General features: G+C 41.6%; 1 protein-coding gene across 3 annotated transcripts in view; it reads left to right on the top strand.

Annotated features, from left to right (window-relative positions):
* Positions 1-21873, top strand: part of LOC109034213 (uncharacterized) — a 123398-nt gene that overhangs the window by 2270 nt on the left and 99255 nt on the right. For 2 of the 3 annotated variants that reach the window (XM_019047234.2, XM_019047233.2), the window contains exon 2: positions 10449-10690. In XM_019047234.2, coding sequence (XP_018902779.2) covers positions 10449-10690 — 242 coding nt within the window. Of the gene's footprint in view, positions 1-10448; positions 10691-15423; positions 15863-21873 lie in introns of those variants that run through there. The other variant, XM_019047235.2, reaches the window with a different exon arrangement.

Genomic DNA, 21873 nt, shown 5'->3' with positions numbered 1-21873 from the left:
ACATTTTGCAATAAGGAACCACTATTTCTGGCTCATTTTAGAAACAGCACGGAAGAGCCAGAGATAGTGGTTCCTTTTTGCAAAATGCAATCCAAGTGATCTAGGGAGGTCCACCTCCCACTGCGTTGCAGCCCGTGCAATTCGTCCGGTCGCGTTCAATGGAGGGAACCACCGTGGGAACAGGCTAAATGGGGAAACTCCTTACGAACGTGAAAAACGGTGGGGGGGGGGGGGGTGTCGGATTTTTTTCAAAGTTTTCATTGTCCTGGCGTCTTTAAAGTGAAGAAGTTTGGTGGCCCGGAGGGAAAGCTTTCTATATTTGCTTCCTATTGTCTTCAAAGAAACCTGATCCGTGTGGGAAATCGATTTGCATACGTGGTCAAAATTGGAAGAAATTTTCTGTATCCTTGATGGCGTTATGATACCTCTTATTTGCACATCGAATCAATAAGCGACGTCCGCTTTTCTAGTTTTCAATTTACACTGGCGTGGCGTGAATTGCGATGTATTGATTGTTATGCCATTTAAACCTATGGAAAAGGATCGATAAACAGGGTGTTCGCAGCGAACACCTTAATAATCGATTCTTTACCATAGGTTTAAATGACATACCTACCAATCGATACATCGCAATTCACGCCACGCCACTGATATAAATTCGGGTTACCGGGACTCCAGCCCCGGGGCCCGCGGCCTGGGGGGGCCCGGCAGGGCCTCCCAGAAGCACAAAAGTTCCAATCTTACCCACGTCAGAACTGATTCAATAGTTCACTTTACACATTTTAAGTTTACAATGGTTTTTTTTTCTATATAAAAAAAATGAAAATAAAAAAGAAAACATTTTTTACGTCGAATGTTGATCTTTTTCATAACAGCTCAGTACACATTTTCAAACAACTGCAATATTTCTGAGATTTTGAAAGGGGAAAAATCTTACATAAAGTAATCTGAATAAGTGCGGAAATGGCATGAAATTACTCAGATTGGAGGCAAAATTTTAAAAAAATTTCGGGGGTGGCTCCCAAACCCCCCTTAGATCGTTTACTAAAAGGGAGGCCCGCTAACTGATCCGACCCCGGGGCCCACCGATGAATGTGGGGGGCCTGCCCATATCTCATAATAAATTTTCAGAACTTTGATTACAATATTGTAGAGCTGCCACACCTTACCGCTCTGTTTAGGTATATGAATTCCTAGAATACAATAAATAGCTTCGTAGATAGGTACTCCGATTCGTTCGAAGCGCATCCTGAAGGATCTCGTCCCAGATAAATTTTTAAGATCGACTATAAACCCGGTCTTAAGAAATGGAGCTTACTAATAAATGACTACGAATATAGCGAGCTGATCATTGAAATTGATAGACAAAGCTATAGACCAAGAAGATCTGAGGGTATGGAGCGCGATTTAATTGGTTTAAAGGGTTGGTTGCTGTAGATTAAGAGGAAATATGATGGACTCGCTAGATCATTTCACGTGGGTTGCCGTTAGTTGGTCTATTACTCACTTCCTATGTCCATCGCAACCACCCGCTTCCAACAAAAGGATCGTTTAATTTTCCATTCGTCTTTTTTGCGTATAGCTTCCCCTGGTAAAAATGGCAAGTGTTAGGTCAGTGAATTTTCCACTGAGGTCAGTGCAATTTGCTCTGAGGTCAGTTCAGTTTTCTCTGACGTAAGTGTTAAAGCACTTACCCAAGAAGTCAGCACTGAGGTAAGAGGCACTGACGTCGGGAGAAAGACTTACCTAAGTGCAGAGATGTCTCTGAGGTAAGCGGGACTGAGGTCAGGACTTGGTTCAGAGGGTAAGTCTCTGACATCAATCTTAATCGAACCGCACTCACTCCCAAAAAGTAGAGATGGCTCCCCCTTCCCCCACCCTATTTCATTTTCGTGGGGGAATATTTCCTCGGGACACGGTGACCACAAACTTTATCTTTCAGAGAGGCATATTTTGTAGAAGGTGGGATTTTCTAAGAGGGAAGGAAAACTAGTTTAAGTAGCCACACTCTTGAATAATTTGTTTTACCCTCTTCGTTTAAGATGACACTTAAATAATTAAAACACAACAAAAAATGAGATCGATAAAAATATTATCACCGCTAAAATATGTATTTAGATATATTTATTTAAGCATTATTATTTTTTTATAAAAAAAAAATAGTAGTTTTAAATTTGGTTTTAATTTTTTTCAGTTTTAACTGTTTTTAAAATGTTTCAGTCTCAATTTTTTTTAAAATTTTCCTACTTTATTTTCAATTCTTTTCTAACTTTTTTACTCCTTTACTTTCAATTTTTGTATCTGCTAATTTATATTTTTTGTATAATTTCAACTTTCATTATTTTTTTTGCATCATTAGCTTTAATTTTGAATTTTAGTGCGATCCATTTTTTTTGCAAAGAAACGTAACTTACAAAACTTCATTTACATGTTGATTGATTAAAAAAGAATAATAGAAAAATTAAGTATCGGATTCACATTCAAAGACAAAATCATCATTTGCTGGCAAAATTACCCCAATGGGGGCCCTGAAATGGTAGAATTACGCCCCTAACACGTACACGCGCAGGTAGTGTAGTGGTTCAACCGCTAGGACGATCACCGAAATTAACTTACGTCGGGCGTAGTTAGTACTTAGATTGGAGACCGCATGGGAACGAGCGATGTCCCCTGAAGATTGTGATACTTGCTTGGGATTGAAAACTCACAGCAGCCCTCCCTGATCGTCAAGTAGTGACTTAACGTACCTGGCAGGATCGGTAATTAACGAAATTTTTGCCTGTACAGTATTTCTGGGAGTTTCCACTCCGCTTACGTCTGAGACACTTAGATCAGTGCCACTTACATCAGAGGCACTTGCCTTTGGAACAGACCTAACACTGAGGTAGCAGATCAGCGCCCGGCAGCACTGACATCAGTGCTTAGGTCTGTTCCAAAGGCAAGTGCTACTGATCTGAGCACTTGCCATTTTTACCAGGGTCGTCTGTAAATTCCAATAATCAGGCGGCTGCCTGATTATGGATACAACAAGATCAATGAGCTGCCATCGAAACTATAGTGATGAGCGGAAAAAGAGTGTTGCCGGAGTAAATGGATCGTATTCGATACATCAAACAGGTGAGATTGTATCGATATCGAATGGTTCAACATGTAAACATAGCCTCAAAAGTCAATTGAGTAGTCCGAGGGAACGGGATATGTTCTGTTTCATCTATGTGATAGATGTTTGAGGTGATTCGTCAAGCGCAAGTGACGTGGTCGAACTGGCATGCGATATATCGCATCGAGTAGGTAAAAAATCTCGGCAGATTTTGAATTTTTAGCAAAAAAAAAAGGACGATAGCCTCTCCTCATGGGCATAAAGAATCATTCTAAACCCAAAACTTGGTAAAATTCAGAGAAATGAAAGCAGAATAGTGTTTCAAAAAAACAGAAAATCGAAATCGATAGCTACATCGAATGCGAGGTTTTTTTTCCAAACACTATTCTGCTTTCATTTCTCTCAATTTTGCCAATTTTTGGGTTTAGAATGATTCTTTAGGCTCATGCGCAGGAGCTATCGTCCTTTTTTATGCTAAAAATTCAAAATCTGCCGAGATTTTTGACCCAATCGATGCGATATATCGCATGCCAGTTCAACCACGTCACTCGAGCTTGACGAATCACCTTAAGAGTATAAAATGGTTGTGAAAAATGAAATCGTCAGGAATTTTCTCACTTTCAGCTTTTCCAACAGAAATCCTAAAATCTATGTTTGAGGTTATGTTCTATTGTTTTGAACCAAACGATGCATCGAGCGACTATCGAATACGATTCATCGCTGGAGTAAATACTCACGATCGGGCCGGAAATACAGCCCGAGACAAGGCCGGCCTACACACGATTTTCACCGTGTCGGTGTTTTCTCAGCAGCGAAAATCATTATCGGTCGTCCGATTCCCTCTCGATGTCCTGTCCTGTCAGTCGACCGCACAGAGATGACGGTAAGCCACGGTTCCACAAGCAGCGCGCGACGCAGAATCGGCCGCGCAACAATTGCGTTTTTAAGTATGGCGCACCACTCCGATCAACACGAAATTTTTTCTGTATCTGCCCTGGTAAAAATTGGCAGTAGAATCTGTGTTCCAAAATACCATAGACCTAAAGCCGGCTGTAAGATTTCCTATAACTTCTGTAGCCAGCTGTACAATTTCAAGCGTTACTAAATACGGATGACTTAGTTAGTTTTTGGACTACCGCTCTCTTTTTGTGCCGTAGTATCTTGATTTATTTTGCGAGGAAAGCTTCGTACTTTTGAAGGATGCCTGTCGTTCTTAATATGTTGGAGCGCCTTCAATTTCTTATGATACTGTGCAATACCTCTGGTGTGAAATAGTTGCTTCAGACGCTGTGGCGCGCTGCGGCGCGGCGGGCGGGCAGAGAGTGCGAAACGCGCATTGGCGCCTACAAACCTAACAGGGATACTTCACGCATTGCGCAATGCGTGAAGTATCCCTGTTAGGTTTGTAGGCGCCAGTGCGTCGCCGCTCTGCTTTGTGTCAGGCTCTAATATTTAATCTCGCGAAGTCAGCGTTTTTCAACTCATGATTTTGAAATGTTTGCACACTCTGTATGGACTTTTCTCATTTTAATTGATGAAAAAAAAAAAAAATGTTTTAAAGGAAAATATAATGTGTGTTTTGTAAATATTAAGGTAGTTCCGTATCAAACTTAATGATTTCCAAAGCACACGAATTTCTACACAATTTCTTATAGCCTTTTATAGCCAATGGCGATAAAGTGTAAAGCCCGGCGATAGGAGCTATAGCCCGACTGTATACTTTTTTATAGCTTCGTATAGCCCGGCTATATGATTTGCTCCGCTTTCTACAGCCAGTTATATGATTTTCAATAGCCCTCTTTAGTCGGCTATAAGAACTCCTCTGGTATTTCGAAACGCAGCTCCGATCGCCAATTTTTACCAGGGAGTGCAATTATTTTAAACGTGCCCTTCACCCCTGTATATGGCAAGGGATGGGTTCGTATAATCATTGCACCCGGTAGCGCGGCTCTAACGCTCGGTTGACTCGACGTGGACAACCTCGGGACTCCCTGCGGAACCCATAGAGTACACAGAGTCATAATGTAAATGGAGAGCTGGCGGCATGTTCTGCTCGACGAGTTCCGAGCCCGGTGTGCGTTTCACTTTTGCGATACATATTCGATCCAAAATGACGGTGTGGAATACGTAGTGATTCCATGACCGGGCCCCCGTGTATCGCAAACAATCGATTATGCATCGCAAACAATCGATTATGTATCGAAAAAGTGACCCGGCTCCGCTCAGGAGTCCCGGAATTCGGGACTTGGGAATTGCCTCAAAGTGGCGCTAGCTCTCCCACTTACATTACGACTCTATGTACTCTATGGTGGAACCGAGGCTTTAGTGCGACTTGAACATTTTCAGACGTCACTCAAGCTTTTCGGTTTTGGTTGCCCGGTCTAGCTGGTTTCGAGTTGAACACCGCCTGTTCGATTCAAGCTCCCGGCTTCAATTTTTCAACTCTCCATTTTTACGTAAATAGTTCAAAGCCTAAGGTTTGAACAGTGAGTAAAGATGATACAAATTCCGCGTACTTACTTGCAATGTGTATTAATCACCTCTCGATGATGGGGCTCCATTAGCTTCGAAACCCCCCCCCCCCCCCCCCACAAAGTTTCCATTTGAAAAATGAGGCATTATGATTTATTTTGTTCAGTCAGTTGCGATTTTTGAAATTTAACTAGGCCGATTCTATTTGGATCGCATTTAGCGAAAAGGAACCAGCGCGATTACAGCAGTGTTGTTAAAATGCTGTCTCTTCAGGTTTATCTAAAAAATGTCCAAGAATAGCAAATACATTTTACTTCCCACCGTGAACTCGTTGATTTCAAATGAAAATAATTGTGTCAATTCCAATACTGTACATGTATTGAGTGTTTTTAAAAGAAGAAGAGAAGTTGCACGATTTGGAAACACTGTAATCGCGCTGGTTCCTTTTTGCTAAATGCGATCCATTTAATCTGTCCAATCAATTATTGACTGTATGTACGTCAACGGGGTGATCATTGAAATTGATAGAAAAAGGAGGCAAACAGAAAATGGAGGAATCCTATTGGTGGAAGCGGGTGGTTGCAACGGACCAAGGAGGTAAGTAATGGACTAACTAACGACTATCCTTGAGAGAACCTGTAATTAGTCCATCATCTTTCACCTTATAGTCTATCACAGCCACCTGTTTCAATCAATAAGATCACTCTAATTTCCCTTTGTCGTCTTTGTCCATGGCTTTGTCGTGCACTGAAAAAAAATCTCGGTGTATTTACTAAGAAAAGGGTAATATTACCAAGAATTCAGGGTTCTATTTGATCTCGGTTTTTTCTTGGTAAAATTACCATTTATGGAATTGGTAATTTTACCGAGAAATCTCGGTAAAATTATTGAACTTTCTCGGTAATTTTACTGGACCTTGGTAAAAACGCCAATATTTTTTATCTACTGTGGTAGAACTACCGAGATAAAATGGCAAAGTTACCGGGAATTGATTACCAATAAAAGTGGTATTCTTACCTGAAAAAAAACGGTAAAAAGACCGGGTTTAAGGTAAGCTTACCAGTCTATCTCGGTAAAATTACCCATAATTGATAAAAATAATGAGATGGTAAAGGTACCAACGGACCTTGGTAAAAACGCCGAGAATTTTTTTTCAGTGGCGATTAATCTCAATGATCGCCCCGCAGATTTGACTCCTTGCTTGCGACGTATTTACATGATTATGTGAGCGTACTCTAGCAAGGAGTCCCAGAGATCTTCGTTTGGGAACCGAAGTTGCATTGTGCAGTACTTGATGTCTTCGTCCCGTTTGCACCCTCAAAACACAGCCGGGTGCATCGCATGTGGTACCCCTTCTGCTCCCCCTTCCCTCTCCCCCCTCTCCTCCGGCTGTTCCTTCGCTAGCTTTGATTTTTTTGAGCCTGCGACCTGTACACGGCGCGGCGTCCATATGCCACTCGTAATATTTCTGGGTCCACGACGAACAGTGATCCCAACGATCTTCCTCTCTTTCATACGCACTAAACAGTGAACTAGGGAAACTGGGACGACTTTTCCAATTTGAAATGGATTTCGGTAGGAATGGGGATGTTGCATGTGTGAGGGATTTGCGATTTGACTGTTGATTCTTATGTAAAAGTTCGCGAGAAACACGATGGTGCCACTGGTTTTCTTTGAAATCAACTCCCAAGCTCAAAAAAAGCTCTCACGTTGAGGCCAAAATGGAGGGGATATCCCGCCCTACCCTGAGAGTCCACCTTTACATCAAAACAAACTCTCCATGCGAAGGTAGGGAGCAAATACATTGACAGGGCTGCCACTTCATTTGGGGACTCCAAAACTGAAAACACGGCAACCCTGCTAATGTATTTGCTCCCTATCTTTGCATGGAGAGTTTGTTTTGATGTAGAGGTGGACTCTCAGGGTAGGGTGGGATATCCCCTCCATTTTAGCCTCACTTTGAGAGCTTTTTTTGAGCTTGGGAGATGATTTCAGAGAAAATCAGTGGCACCATCGTGTTTCTCGCGAACTTTTACATAAGAACCACCGGTCAAATCGCAAATCCCTCACACATGCAACATCTCCATTAGTGGTTTTTGGATTTTTTGGCTTGGCAACCTCAGAAGTGGCAAAAATGGGCCTCATCCATGTAAGTACGTACGAAATAATCGATATTTATCGAAGCAGGTTGCCTCACCTGGAACTGACTCTTGAAATCGATTTAAATAGAGGGTAAAGGGTGTTGCCAACTCGCAAGAATCCACACCGCGTTTCACGGAGTAAATATTTATCGCGCCGTGGAATTTGTTTCCATTGGTTCCTAAAAGGCGTCGGCAAAAAAAGTGGCACGGTAGCGGGAAGTCAGCCGACCGGTCGGAGGAGAGGGGGAGCGGGGCTCCACCGGGTTTGGGTGTCTGAAATAAATTAGCACAAATTAAGGCGCGAATACTTGCCACGAAATCGGAATCCGAAATCTTTCCGGTTGTCGGCCGGTCGCACTCGCGGGCCCTCCGCAGAATTGTGTCAAAAACTCAAAAACGCGAGATGAGAAGCGCTCATAACGATGCCCGAAGTGCATCGGATTCGAAACGATCCGCTTCTTTTTCGAAAGGCCAACGCGAGAATGATCCTCATAAACAGATAAGACTCGGCGCCAATTGTGGCACTTTGTTTTGGATGTAGTGCAGCGCAAACATTCACCCGCTTTTGGACCGGCGCCAGCGTCTCCCGAGAGGGACCGCGGCTCCCCCCGCGGCTACATTGTTGGCGACAAAGGATGTTTTTCGCGGGCTTTTGATAATAAAATGCTCTTAATTAACTCGGCCGCAAGGAATACCTCCGAACCACTAAACTTCTAATGGCCCGTCATTTGAATAAATCACAAATGCCTGTTCAGTTCTTTGAAATCGGACAGAGTTAATTCGAATCGACCAAAGTGCATTCACGTCGCTTTATTTCCTCTCAAGTATTATTTCTGCTGAGGGGCCGTCCCTAAATTACGTAACGCTCCGGGGGGGGGGGGTGTCGAGGAAAGCGTTACGCCATTTTGTTTTCACGTGTTAAAGGATAGGAACATAAGTCACAAAAGCGTTACAAGGGGGGCAGGGGGCAAAAATTCCGAAAAAGTTCGTTACGCAATTTAGGGGCGGCTCCTAACAGAGAACTAAGCGAAGCGCATCGAGAATTCTGAGCTATTCCTGTAACTGTTGGGTACACTTTTTTTTATTCTTTTCAGAAAGATCGAGTCAATTACGCAGTATTTTGGAAAAGCTGAAGCGAAATTTTAGCTTTTCACACGTACTGTGCTCCTAGCTCCTTACGTCTTTTTTGTAGTAAATTTTCGTATTACGTACTCTTCATATATCATCCTCTGCAAAGGAAGAATAGCTTTCTGCCTTTGTTTGGTTCTGCCTATGGTTTTTCTAGTGAAAAGTCTATTAGTTTAGCTGTTTCTCTCGTGTGCAACGGCCCTAATAGGTAAATTGCCCTAGCCATAAAATCGCGTTATGGTGGTTTAAGCTTGTACTCGTAGATTTGCAGAAAAACAACTAGATCTGTCCAAATGCCTAGTTTTTACGTCCTATATCAATGGAAATGAAGCCTTTGAAAAACATTGTGAATGACGTCACCCATCCGCTATAGTACATACGATGGTTTCTCTCACGTCGTATGATCAATCAGTGATACGTATACAAGCTCTGGTTGTCGACTCAAAACATAGATGAAACCAAAGTGGAGAAAACCGTGGTTCATGCACCTCCGCGGTATAGATGACGTCATACGCTACGCTCTCTGAAGGATGATATCTCCGTTAATATTGGGCATGAGACCTGGTGTTTGTATAGATCTTATTATTTTTTTCTGACGTAATCTAAAATAATTAATACTAAGGGTATAGATTCGATCGACATGAATCAATCGAATTATAAAAACGTGAATCGATCGACGTGAACCGATCGACAGCGATTCTATCGACAAATTATTAAAAAACCAGTGTCGACGCGATCGACCTTTAACGAACGAAACGTAAGCCGATGGATAAAATTTGATCAATTTATTCACAGGTTTGTCGATCGACTCAAGGAGTTGTCGATCGATTGACGGAGTTGTCGATCAATTCACGAGTTTGTCGATCGACTCACGGAGCTGTCGATCAATTCACGGGGTTGTCTATCGATAGATTCACGGGTTTGTCGATCGATTCACGGGTTTGTCGATCGATTCACGGGTTTGTCGATCAATTCACGAGTTTGGCAATTGATTCACGGAGTTGTCGATCGATTCACGGAGTTGTCGATCAATTCACGAGTTTGTCGATCGACTCACGGAGCTGTCGATCAATTCACGGGGTTGTCTATCGATTGATTCACGGGTTTGTCGATCGATTCACGGGTTTGTCGATCGATTCACGGGTTTGTCGATCAATTTACGAGTTTGGCAATTGATTCACGGAGTTGTCGATCGATTCACGGAGTTGTCGATCAATTCACGAGTTTGTCGATCGACTCACAGAGTTGTCGATCAATTCACGGGGTTGTCTATCGATTGATTCATGGACTTGTCGATCGATTCACGAGTTTGTCGATCGATTCACGGAGTTGTCGATCAATTCACGAGTTTGTCGATCGACTCACGGAGTTGTCGATCAATTCACGGGGTTGTCGATCGATTGATCCATGAACTTGTCGATCGATTTACGGAGTTGTCGATCGATTCCCTGGTTTTTCGATCGACGTCGATCGATTCGGTATCGATCGAATCCATGCCTTCCAATCGAAATACGATTCTATGTCCAGCGCAGCTGCCCCATGCATGCCTCATTCGGGTTTCTCTACTCTGATTGCTCGACGTTTCATTTGTGACATTCTGTTCTCAGATGGAGGAGGAGTCGTTAGTGTCGGTGGACGACGGCCTCAAGACGGCGACGACGGTGGCGCCAAAGGCGGCGGGGGTGGCGCGGACGGTGAGCACGGACTCGCCGGACGATCGGGACCCGGACGACCTGGACCAGGACCAAGACGTGGACCAGGAGGCCGACCAGGAGCAGGAGGAGACCTCGCCTTCCGGCTCCGGGGACAGCCTCAGCCTCACACCGCCCGTCAACCAGACTCATCGCAGGTAAGATCCACCTTCCACACCGCTTAGAATACCTCATTTTCACACCTTTCGGCTCGGAAAACCCCTCTTTGTTGAGGGTACAGGGGGTCTACAAGTCCGGAATTTCCGGAAAGTCCGGAAATAGTACTGATTTTTTATGGGCGATCCGGAAGTACTGAAAATGTGCGGAAATCCCGCAAAAAGGTCCGGAATTTTTTTAAATTTTTGTCATTTTTGTCGCAATTTCAAATTTTGTCAAATGGAGGTACTGAAAAAATACGGAATTTTTCTGTCGGAGGAGGTACTGAATTTCTTGAGAATGTACTGAAAAAGTACTGTAAAGTATTTATTTTCGACCACCCTGTTTTAGTAGACGCCCTGGTGATAATTGAATGCTCAATCGATCGATTTTTTCTGAGTCTAATCTACTCTGTCGACGTTCTCAGAATCGATGTTTGTTGGGTAGGCGTCCTGTTGATTGATTTTGAAACAATGGATTGTAACTTGATAAAATGCTGACATCTATTGGTAGATAATTGACGAGTTCTTTTGAATAACCGTGTATAGCGGAAATGACGAGTGTGAGAAAAACGCAAATGAAAGGTTCAGATGCGTGCAATTTTGAAAAAGTGCGTTCCGAAAAAGTGCGGAAATTCCGCAAGAAGGTCCGGAATTTTTTAAATTTTTGTCGCAATTTCAAATTTCGTCAGATGGAGGCACTGAAAAAGTACGGAATTTTTCTGTCAGAGGAGGTACTGAATTTCTTGAGAATGTACTGAAAAAGTACTATAAAAGTACTTATTTTCGATCAACCTGTTTTAGTAGACACCCTGGGGTAGCTGGGCTGCCACTCGTGGGAAAACCTTTGGAAATGTCGGAAACGGAGGGCTGCGATAGAATTGCGCGAATGCCCCCTCTTTTACTTTTTTGGACATGCATAGATTTGCCCGAATTTCTTTGGCACTGAAAACTCACATTTTTGCGCGAATATTCAATATTCATCGAGCAAGCGTTAATCTGGCAACCTTGGTGGTTTGTGGTAGATAGCTGCACCGTGGAAGTCTGTTCATTCCCTATTTATTTACGGGCATGTCTCTCTTCGATGGATAGCCCTCGCAGCACGAATGGCCCAGAGAGCTTTCGTAGACATTCAAAAAGTGAACTAGGGGCCTCTGGTCACCAACCACTGATAAAAAACTACACGTAAAAATCCTAGAAGAACCGTGTTCAAGTTTTTTAAGAGATAAATGGATTCAAAACCCGACGGGTGCAACGGAAAGAAAGCGTACATTTATCTCTGATTGCAACGTTATGCACCACTTTCATGTTTTATTTTTAATATATATTTTTAAAAAGCTACATACAGTTTTTCTGAAAAGTTTCCGGGAATTGACCTAAATGATCTCAAATAAAAGTATCGGAAATTTCGACGGGTTGCTTTCGTTCGTTCTAAGTATTTTCTTTTAATGTAACCAAAACAAAATTAAATATCATCCGAGTTTCTGGATCGTTACAATGAGGATACATATGTCTCCTTTAATTATGGTAAAAACTTCAGCAGAAAGTCAAAAATGATGTCTCGCAGTCCTACACATTCTTGTAAGCGCTTGACCGACTGCACTGCGTTTGGTGCAATGCGAGAAGTATTCATGCAGTCTTGTAGGCGCTGATATGGGCTGTACACCGACCGCACTGTTTGACGCAATGCGTGAGGCATTCCTATAGTCTTGCAGGCGCTAATATACGTTTAACGCCGGTTGCACTGTTTGCAGTCTTAGCCCCCCTCCCCTTCTCCTCAAGTGTCTTACGTCAATACTTGGATGGACTAGCCAAAATTTCCAAATCCGCAAGGTGTAAAGCTACTTTTATGATCATTGTGTTCAGCGTGATTTTTCTGTCGAGGCATTTAAGCGGAGGACGAAATGACTGCAAATATCACGCTGATGATGAAACAACGGGATTGTCATCGTAAACATTTTTTGCACTACGCTATCACGTCACAACGTAATAGTTCGACCAGTGTCAAGTTTTTACGCTCAATGGCGGCCTCGAATGAATTCGCGGCGTTGGGCGTTGGACCATCTGCTCCCAGATCAGACCCGTGCCGCCGAGAGGGGCGCGAAATGCACGCAATCACGTGGGGCACCAACATTTTTCACTTCTTTCATTTTCTTAAATTCCCAGTTATTTCCTTGTCTTCTTGGTTCTTCCTCTTCATCGTCGTCCTCGTTTTTTTAGTCGGTTATCTACTCTAGCGTATCAGAATGGAGATGTTGCATATGTGAGGAATTTGCGATTTGACTGTTGATACTTAAGTAAAAGTTCGCGAGAAACACGATGTGGCCACTGGTTTTCTCTGAAATTAACTCTCGAGCTCAAAAAAACCTCTCAAGTTGAGGCCAAAATGGAGGGAATATCCCACGCTATCCTGAGAGTCCACCTCTACATCAAGACAAACTCTCCATGCAAAGATAGGGAGCAAATACATTAGCAGGGTTGCCACTTTATTTTGGGACTCTAAAACTGAAAACACGGCAACCCTGCTAATGTATTTGCTCCCTATCTTTGCATGGAGAGTTTGTCTTGATGTAGAGGTGGACTCTCAGGATAGCGTGGGATATCCCCTCCATTTTGGCCTCAACTTGAGAGCTTTTTTTGAGCTTGGGAGTTGATTTCAGAGAAAACGAGTGGCACCATCGTGTTTCTCGCGAACTTTTACATAAGAATCAATAGTCAAATCGCAAATCCCTCACACATGCAACATCTCCATTCAGACCCATTCAAAGTATTGCAACGCCAAATTTAATGGAGCCGCTTGAGGCCCGAGTACAGCAGCAAGAGACCAAGTCTCATCATGTTGGAAGCGACAGTGGAGGTCTTTTCGCGTGGGTCACGGGAGGATTCAGGCGCCTTCATTTTTTCGCCGTACTTCACGCATTACCGAGGAGTTCGTTTTGTTGCTCCTCTAAATCGAACCTAACTAATTGAACTACTCCTGCACTATCCAACGTAGAACTCGGGATTTAAAACATGCCTGAATCTACAGAGACAACGAGACGTGATATTTGTTGCTCATTATATAGATCTAGAATATTGTGTTTAGTATTTTTTTTTAATTCAAGTGTGTATTTAACTGTCAGTTTTACGCGGAAACAAGTAATTGACCAATTAAAAGCGGCTCGTCTTTTTTTGGTCCTGCATGGGATTTTATTAACATTTACTGTCTTGCCTAACATAAAAAATAAATGATAAGTCAATTTTATCATAGTCAAAGATAAATTTTGTCGATTCTTGACTACTCTAACGATTAGTAATTGACATTTTAGATAATTATCGAAAATTTCACGAAAAACAAAGAATTTATTTGATATACTTTTTCGTTCAAATATTACTTAGTCCAAATTCCCAAAACTTCATTTCTGGAGCTACTAATATGTCTTCGATAACGATCTCGACGAGTGGTTTTTGGCGCGTTATTTGGCGTTATGAGGTAAAAATAATGAGGAGCTTGCAGTAAGAACTAAGAAGTCGAGGCATTAGTGCTCTTTTGCAGGGGACGACTTTTCTAATTCTTCTCAGTGTTTTTGAACGTCTACGGCCTTGTCTCCACGGGTCTTTTCACGAGATTTGTCGCAGGGAAAAATCCCACTTACGAAGTTGGGGAAAAATATTGAGTTAATCAATATTTTTCCCAGTACTAAGTATGGTCCTTTTACTTCTAGGACCCACTGAGAGAGGAAGAAGAAGTGTAAACGTATTGTGCGATACTTTGTTGAATACACATTGTTCAGGTTTGTTTAGTTAAACTAATGTGTCTGATTGTCAATTGAGTGCAATTATTATTATAATCCCGGTTAAATTCTCGACTTCATCTAACTTATCTTCCCGCGCAAACTAGTCGCAGGACCGTATGAGCCTCGTCCCGTGGTGACGGTAACTGGGAAAAATCCCAGAAGTTTCATTCCTGCGATCCGAACTTGGGACGAATCCCATGAAAACGTCCCGTGGAGACAAGGCCTACACTGCCGTGCTAAGGAGAAACGCCGTATGAGCCCTCAGACGTTGCCAAGTTTTCTCCGATAAAAACCGTATTTCCTGAGAAAATTGTGAATATTATTCTCCGAAAATTTCAGACAATTCAGTACGCAATTTAATCTAAAATATCTGAAACTTTTCAGGAAAAATATACTTAAATTTCGTCCAAAATACATGTTGTATCCGGGGAAATTTGGCATCTCCCGAATGTTCATACGGCGTTCTTTCTTAGCACGACAGTACGGGACTTACGTTTACTTGTCCTCGGTGGAAATTTTTCAGGAGCACGGACGTTGGTCCATCTCCTCAGATTTCTTTCATCAGCAGTACTACTCTCTTCGGTTACATGGTAGTCGTCTTCTTCTCGTCCACCATCGAACACGTTACTTTCGCATGTGGCGTCGCCGCGAGCCAATCCGTGCATTCTACTCTTAATCCGAGTAGCGTGTGAAGCGCCGGAGCCGGCTAGCCGCACGTCACGTCGCGTCGTCGGGACGCACTCTGCGTCGTCCGCGTCCGAGGGCGTCGGCGGCGTCCCTGACCTAGGCAACTCTACTCTCGGTATCGGATGCACCGGCGGCATCGACGCGACGCGGCGAAGCTGCAGTCGACACAGTCAGTTCCTAGTTCCCTTGGTCAGGCCCAGGTGGCGCCCCCATCGCCCTCCACGTCCCCCCTCCCGTGCCCCCCTCGCTCGACGCCGAGCGGCGCGGCGTCGCGGCGTCCGCTGCTACCGCTAGTTTTTTACCGGCTCCGCGCCTGGTCGCCCGCTTGATCGTCCGCGCTTCTCCCCGTCGAAATCCCGATCTCGATCTCGGATTTTGGTCCCGAAAATCCTGTCAGTGCGAAGGTCCGGCCGCGAATTTTCCGTGTAGTCGAAGCTAGCTTCTGGATTTGATCGCTCGTCTCAGCGGCGTCGCTGCGATTTTCGGAAGATCGGTGTAGATTATCCGCGTAGTTCTGTGGATCCTTCGGGTTGCGCGTTTTTGAATTTGCCGCGCTGTATAATCGAAATTGAAACCACGCGCTTTTCAGTTTTGTTATTTAACTGCGATATAGTTCCGAGAAAATTTCCCGGTGCTCCGGAATTTTGGTTTTATTGAATGTACCTATTTCATCGGATGACCGATTTTCTTTTCGGTTCTTAGTTGGGTTTTTGTACGTATGCACATTCGCAACGATTGAGTTCTCTACCTGACATAGCTATCCTCTTTTCTTCCTTCTCTCTCTTTGTAAAATTCCAACAGTACAGCTACATGCTGCTAATGATTTTGTAATAGTCTGAAGATTCTTCAGTGAAGAAGGTTGTCGTGGATCACAGAAATGTGTGGCTGTGTTGAATGAAAAGCATCAAAAAGTGTTGAATGAAAAGCACCCAAAAGGACTATCAAGCCCGCAAGCAGTAGCCATATATTTCTTTCGCGATTTTGGACAGTTAGTTTGCAAGTATAAGGACAAGTAAATATACTTAAGAAACGTCCAGCGTAAAAGGAGAAAATACGTTTGATGACAGAGAGAGAATATTAGTAGTCTGATCGTCCAAAATTCCCACGGATCCAAAATCCAAATGCATCAATCTTGGTAAATACATTTTTTGTGCGCAAGGTTTTCACACTAATGAACGATAGTATTTCATGTTTGATTATTTTGGCTCAGAAACAGTCAATTTGTTAAAAAAAATTATCATTTTTTCAATGTTCATTGGAGCCTAGTTCCTTTCCTTGCTCTGAATGAAAATAAGAGTCGAGTAAAATTTTGAAATTGAGTCAAGTGACACTTGGTTTTCCTTCTTAGATTTTTTTTCAATTTTTAGTACCAAACGTGAAGAAACATTATTCAAACAAGATAACTTAGGAACAAATTTTGTCAGCCGCCAAAAGAACTTTTTTTTTGTTTCTCTTAGAAGCACAATGTGTTGCTTTTGGCCTCCTTCTAGCAAAAATTGAGTCCGGAACATAGATTTTTTTGTAGTTATCACTCAAATTTTGCTGACATTTAGTTTGAAAAGTCATCGAAAACCTTAAAAACTCAAAAAATGTATACCCCACCCTAAAAAGTCAGGAGAATTCGCTGCGGAACTTTGAACTTTTCTCTTCCAACCGATAATTTTCTACCGCACCCACAAGCTGTATTCTTGGAAATGAGGACTTCCATCAATTAAGTTCTTAAATGTTGAATTCTTTCAATTTCCAGAGATTTGATGCCAAGAATTCTTTGTGAAAAGCATATTCATGAGTTGTGTATACCCCCCTCCCCCCAATATAAAAAAAAATTGCGGAAGTCGTAGATAAGCCTGGAAATTTACGTTGAAAACCCTGAATAAGCCTTCAACTAACTATCATAAAACAGATAAATCTAACTCCAACTCTTAAAACTCTTCTAATCTTCTATCCCCTACAAATCATCTCAAATCTCTAAATCTAAACCTAATTAACACTCCTATCCTTCTATACCTAAAACAAACTAACAAATAACCCTCTTAACATTTCCAGATCCCATCCAAGGCCGCAGTATCTACCCGATAAAACGCCTTAAAACCATAAGAAGAAGAAGAAGAAAAAAAAAAAAAACCCTGAATAAGTCATGGAAGGGTCAGGAAATTTTGAGATCCAAGAAAACTTGTCACTCTCCCATAGAGTCTTAAAAAGCCAAGCCTTGGGAGCGCTGTCCTTCTTGGGTTCGCGAGAAAATGTAACTAATTCTCGCAGAGTCAAAATTGAGTTAAGGGCTGTTTCCTCCAAAGAAAGCGTGGTCAAGAGAAGTCTAAGAAACCCGGAGTTGTCCCTGATTTATGTCCTTTGATCTGTAGAGCGCTCACTGTTATTATTTGCCAAGAATTGAAGTCCTAACCTACCTTGATCTCGTCTCTAAGGCTCTTACTTAATTTTTGCTGAGCTTTGAGGTTCTTTATCTGAGAGGAGTTAAATTCCACGTTTGAAGAATTGCGTTGGTCTTAAACATTTTTACTTTGCTCTTATCGACCGGTCACGTTTTCCACAATAAACGGAGGAAAGAAAGAAAATTCAAGCCCGGAAGGTTTCTTCCACGAAGTTTACGGTTTTCAATGTCATGCTTTTAATTCAGAAAAAGAGTAGGGGAAGAGAAAGAGAGAGAAAAATAACCAACAATGGAACACAATCCAACTGCATTATGTCTCTAATCAAGAAAAACTTTTCCTACTCGACGTTGACACCGAAACTGAACTATTTAGTTTCAAAACGACCCAACTCCGAGGGAAGAAAAAGTGCAAAAATCGAGAAACATTGATTGTGCCCAATAGCCTTCAATGATTGGAAAAAGTCACTGATGCATGTTGTTGCTTTTATGGATGGCAGTGGTATCAAAGTTTTTGGTATGTTCATCTCAGTACAAAAAACGACACCACTATGGGTACTCAAGGCACAACCCAAAAAAAATACCAAAAAACAAAATCACAAAAACAAACAAAAAACAAAATAAAAAAAGGAATAAAGACGATCGAAAACCTCAGGTAAATTTTGTTCTCGAACTGCCTAGAGTCCGCCGATGTTAACTTTTTGTAAAATCCAAAATAAATAAAAATAAATTTAAACAAAATGCAAAAATGGAGAATGTGTACGTGTAAAAGTTGCGCCTAGCGCTTAAAAATAAATTGTCTAACATTGTTGTTTTATTCCAGAGGGTTTTTTTATATACATATATAAAAAACGTATTTTCATTATAAAAACAAAATAAAAAAATTTTGCCTCTTATAAGGTTAATAATAACAAGTCCACGGGTTATCGACGAATTTCGGTCAGTTCAAAATCGAACCATCTCCAGAGTTTTCAGTCGCTCATACTTCCCGGATGAAAAAGAGGGAACCTTGGTGCCAATGTTTGTTAGTATCTCTTAAGGGGTTGGAGGACATGCACCGCAAGTATCTTCAAGTAATCGTAAACTTAGTATCTTCTCCAATCGATTTTTCCCCGTTTTTTGCACCTGTTTTCCACTCATAGTTGAGTCGTCTAAAAAACGAGTACGATTGAATTTTCCCGGTTCGGCGAAACAAGAATTTCGATTCTGCGGGTAAAGCGGCAAATTGAGGCCGAAACTGGACGCAGCAGGAAAAGTTGCACGATAATAGAGGTGTCCTAGTTCGGTGCAGGGCACTTCGAGGGATTGAATGTGGTCACGAGGAGTTGTGGTCTAAGAAGTGGCACCGAGACTGATAAAGACGGACGAGGTACGTCCGCGTATCGACGCACTGTGGATCGAGTCAATTCAAGAGCTCCGACATGAATATTTTTCACTAAAATTGCAAATTTCTTCGTTTATTTCGTCAAATTTTTAACTTTGAGGGGTGTTTCTTTTTTTTTTTTTTTTTTTTTTTTTTTTTTTAGATTTTTATTTTGTAAACTTCCAAAGGAATTATATACAATATCTTTACAATGTAATAAATCAGTATACAAGAGACAACAGAGTAGTTTCTTAATTCTTGAAAGAAAAGGAAAGTTTCTTAATTCTTGAAAGAAAAGGAAGTTTCTTAATTCTTGAAAGAAAAGGAGTTTCTTAATTCTTGAAAGAAAAGGAGTTTCTTAATTCTTGAAAGAAAAGGAAAGTTTCTTAATTCTTGAAAGAAAAGGAAGTCTCTTAATTCTTGAAAGAAAAGGAGTTTCTTAATTCTTGAAAGAAAAGGAAGTTTCTTAATTCTTGAAAGAAAAGGAAGTTTCTTAATTCTTGAAAGAAAAGGAGTTTCTTAATTCTTGAAAGAAAAGGATGAGGGGTGTTTCTGGAGGAAAATTTCATGAGAAAACCGACAGATCCACTTTAAGAACCTCAAAGGTTTGTATGAACGGAGTTGAGAGCTTTTAAAGTTCCCAAATTTTGTCCGACCTTTCCCATTGACTCGATCCATTGTGCGACGTGTCGTGTGTCGTGCTCCTTCACTAAAATGTCAGTCGACGATGCACCCATCGTGTTTTATTCCTTTTATTCATTCGATTCCCTCCCCGTCAATACTGCTGTAGCCGGTAGATTCTACTGTCAGTAGTCGAGGCGACAATGAAGAATTTGCAGGCGTCTGAAATTTAGTAAATTTTACGTTCTAGACGAAACTACTAAGAGAACTGAACACGAGAATATCCTTGGTTTCTAAATGGAACAACTATCGGAAGAGAAACGACAGAAAAACTTGATTTGCTGAAATAGACGTGTGGAAATGAGAAATGACTCCAGATAAAGTCACTAGGCGGTGCATTTTCTCGCTTTTAGTACTATTTTACTACGATTTTCCACCTCAGAAAAAATTCAAGTAAAATACTGCGAATTCATCTTACTAAGCACTTTTAGACGAAGCAATACATTTTTTTCATGCAAATTCTCCATTTCTTGAAAAGGCAGTTAGGGTGGCAAATTCTTCAGATAACAGGGAGTTTTTCCTAACACTAAAAAAATAGGACATTTTGCAGTGAAACGTTGAAATTTTTTTCCCAGTCAAAACATTCCAGTCAAACCAGCTCCTACCTCGATTTTGATTCTGAGGAAGACGAGGGCCCTTGATTGAGATGAGTGGAAGGGGAGGGGAGTGGGGTTGTAACTGAAATTGGACCGTTGAAAAGAAAAGAATAATCGAGGCTGAAAAGTATATACGAGTGCTTTTCTAATTCAACTTTTCGCGACCCTGAAAAGTTGGGCTTCCGGTCCACCAAGCTGTACGCAGAGGCGCCTTGCATGCTCTCGATTATTTTCCCTCAAATCGAAACTTCAAGGGGCTCTTGTAAGTCATAACAAGGTCAAACTCACCCGCTAAATTAATATTCACGAATTTTACTTCACTTCCCTCCCGCTTTACCCTCTGGAAAAAATGTGCACCCATTGCTGCGCCATTTCGTTTCCCGGCGTCACATTCTTTTTTTTTCTCTTCTGGGAAGGGAAAAATGCTCGACACCTGGCGTATACGAAGTGACAAATATTTGATCCGGAATTTTGACATTAACGTGCCCGTATCGATCAATCAGCTGAAATCTGGATTGATTTCCTGTAAATTGGAACGTCAGTCTGAACCTATTATAAAAATGGATTCGTTTACCCTTACAGTGGCGAAAAAAATATACGCTGTAGTTAAATTGCCGCTCAAAATAATTTGTGAGGGATCGATATGTTTCCTGGAATATTTTTACCGCCGTTTTAGGACTTGCCAACGTAAAATCTCATGTGAAGTCGCAGTAGATGCCTTTAGCTCACATTGTCGATTCCACTTCGAAAGAAGGGATCAAGTCAATCCCGATTTCAGCATTTTGCCGATCGATAGACAACGAAGAGGTGCGATCGAAAGACGACGAAGAGGAGACTCACGAAGAAAAAAACTTCGGCTCATATGAAACACCAAAGTGCGAGGTCGTAGGAACCGAACTAAGGTTGATGTAACTTCAACGATTTTGTCAGTCAATTAGGGATGGTCTTCACCGTCGTTTCCCTAAGCAGCTTCTCTCTCTAGGAGGCCTCCTCTAGTTTAGATTGTAATTAAGGAAGATTTAAGAATGTTATCAAAATGGCATCATAAAGAGGACAATTTTTGCCAACCTTGAGTGCAATGAAATCAGTGAGTACGAAAACACACCAACTCGGCAACTCAAAAATGCTCAATTTTCATTAAAGACAGTCAGTTTTTATTAAAGTCATTGAAGTTAGCGCATCTGTTCTAACTTGGACCTTTAAAGTAGCTTTAGATACTTGTCTTTTTGCACCAAAAATCCTTTTCCCAGACTAACTTCTTCACCTAATGTGCAGTTTTATATGTTTCTTGATTATATTCATTGGTTTCGAGTTGTTGTGTTTTCGTTCTCACTGATTCAATTAAGCAGTATTTAATTTTGGAAATGGATCTTCGCAAAGGATGACAATGATACGCAAAAAGCACACAAATACGGACGTAAACATTATTTGATTTTGACAAACTTTAAGGTGTGTACGAACCAATCTTAGAATTTAAAGCTCGCAAAGCATTTTCTTTCGTCTTTTGTAATTTCTGTAGTGGCAAATCAGTGTAATCTCATTCAAGGACCCAACTCCAAAGTTTTACAGCTAAATTGTACTTGAGGTTGGCAAAAATAAATTGTCATTTCTATGATGCTGTTTTAGGAGGCTCCCTTAAATTTTTCTCAATCACAATCTAAACCAAATGGGGTCTCCTAAGGAAATGTGCTGGT

Source organism: Bemisia tabaci, chromosome 2 (assembly GCF_918797505.1).
Source record: "Bemisia tabaci chromosome 2, PGI_BMITA_v3".
NCBI lineage: Eukaryota > Metazoa > Arthropoda > Insecta > Hemiptera > Aleyrodidae > Bemisia > Bemisia tabaci.
Note: the sequence above shows the minus strand (reverse complement) of the source record. Positions and strands in the feature narration are given on the sequence as shown.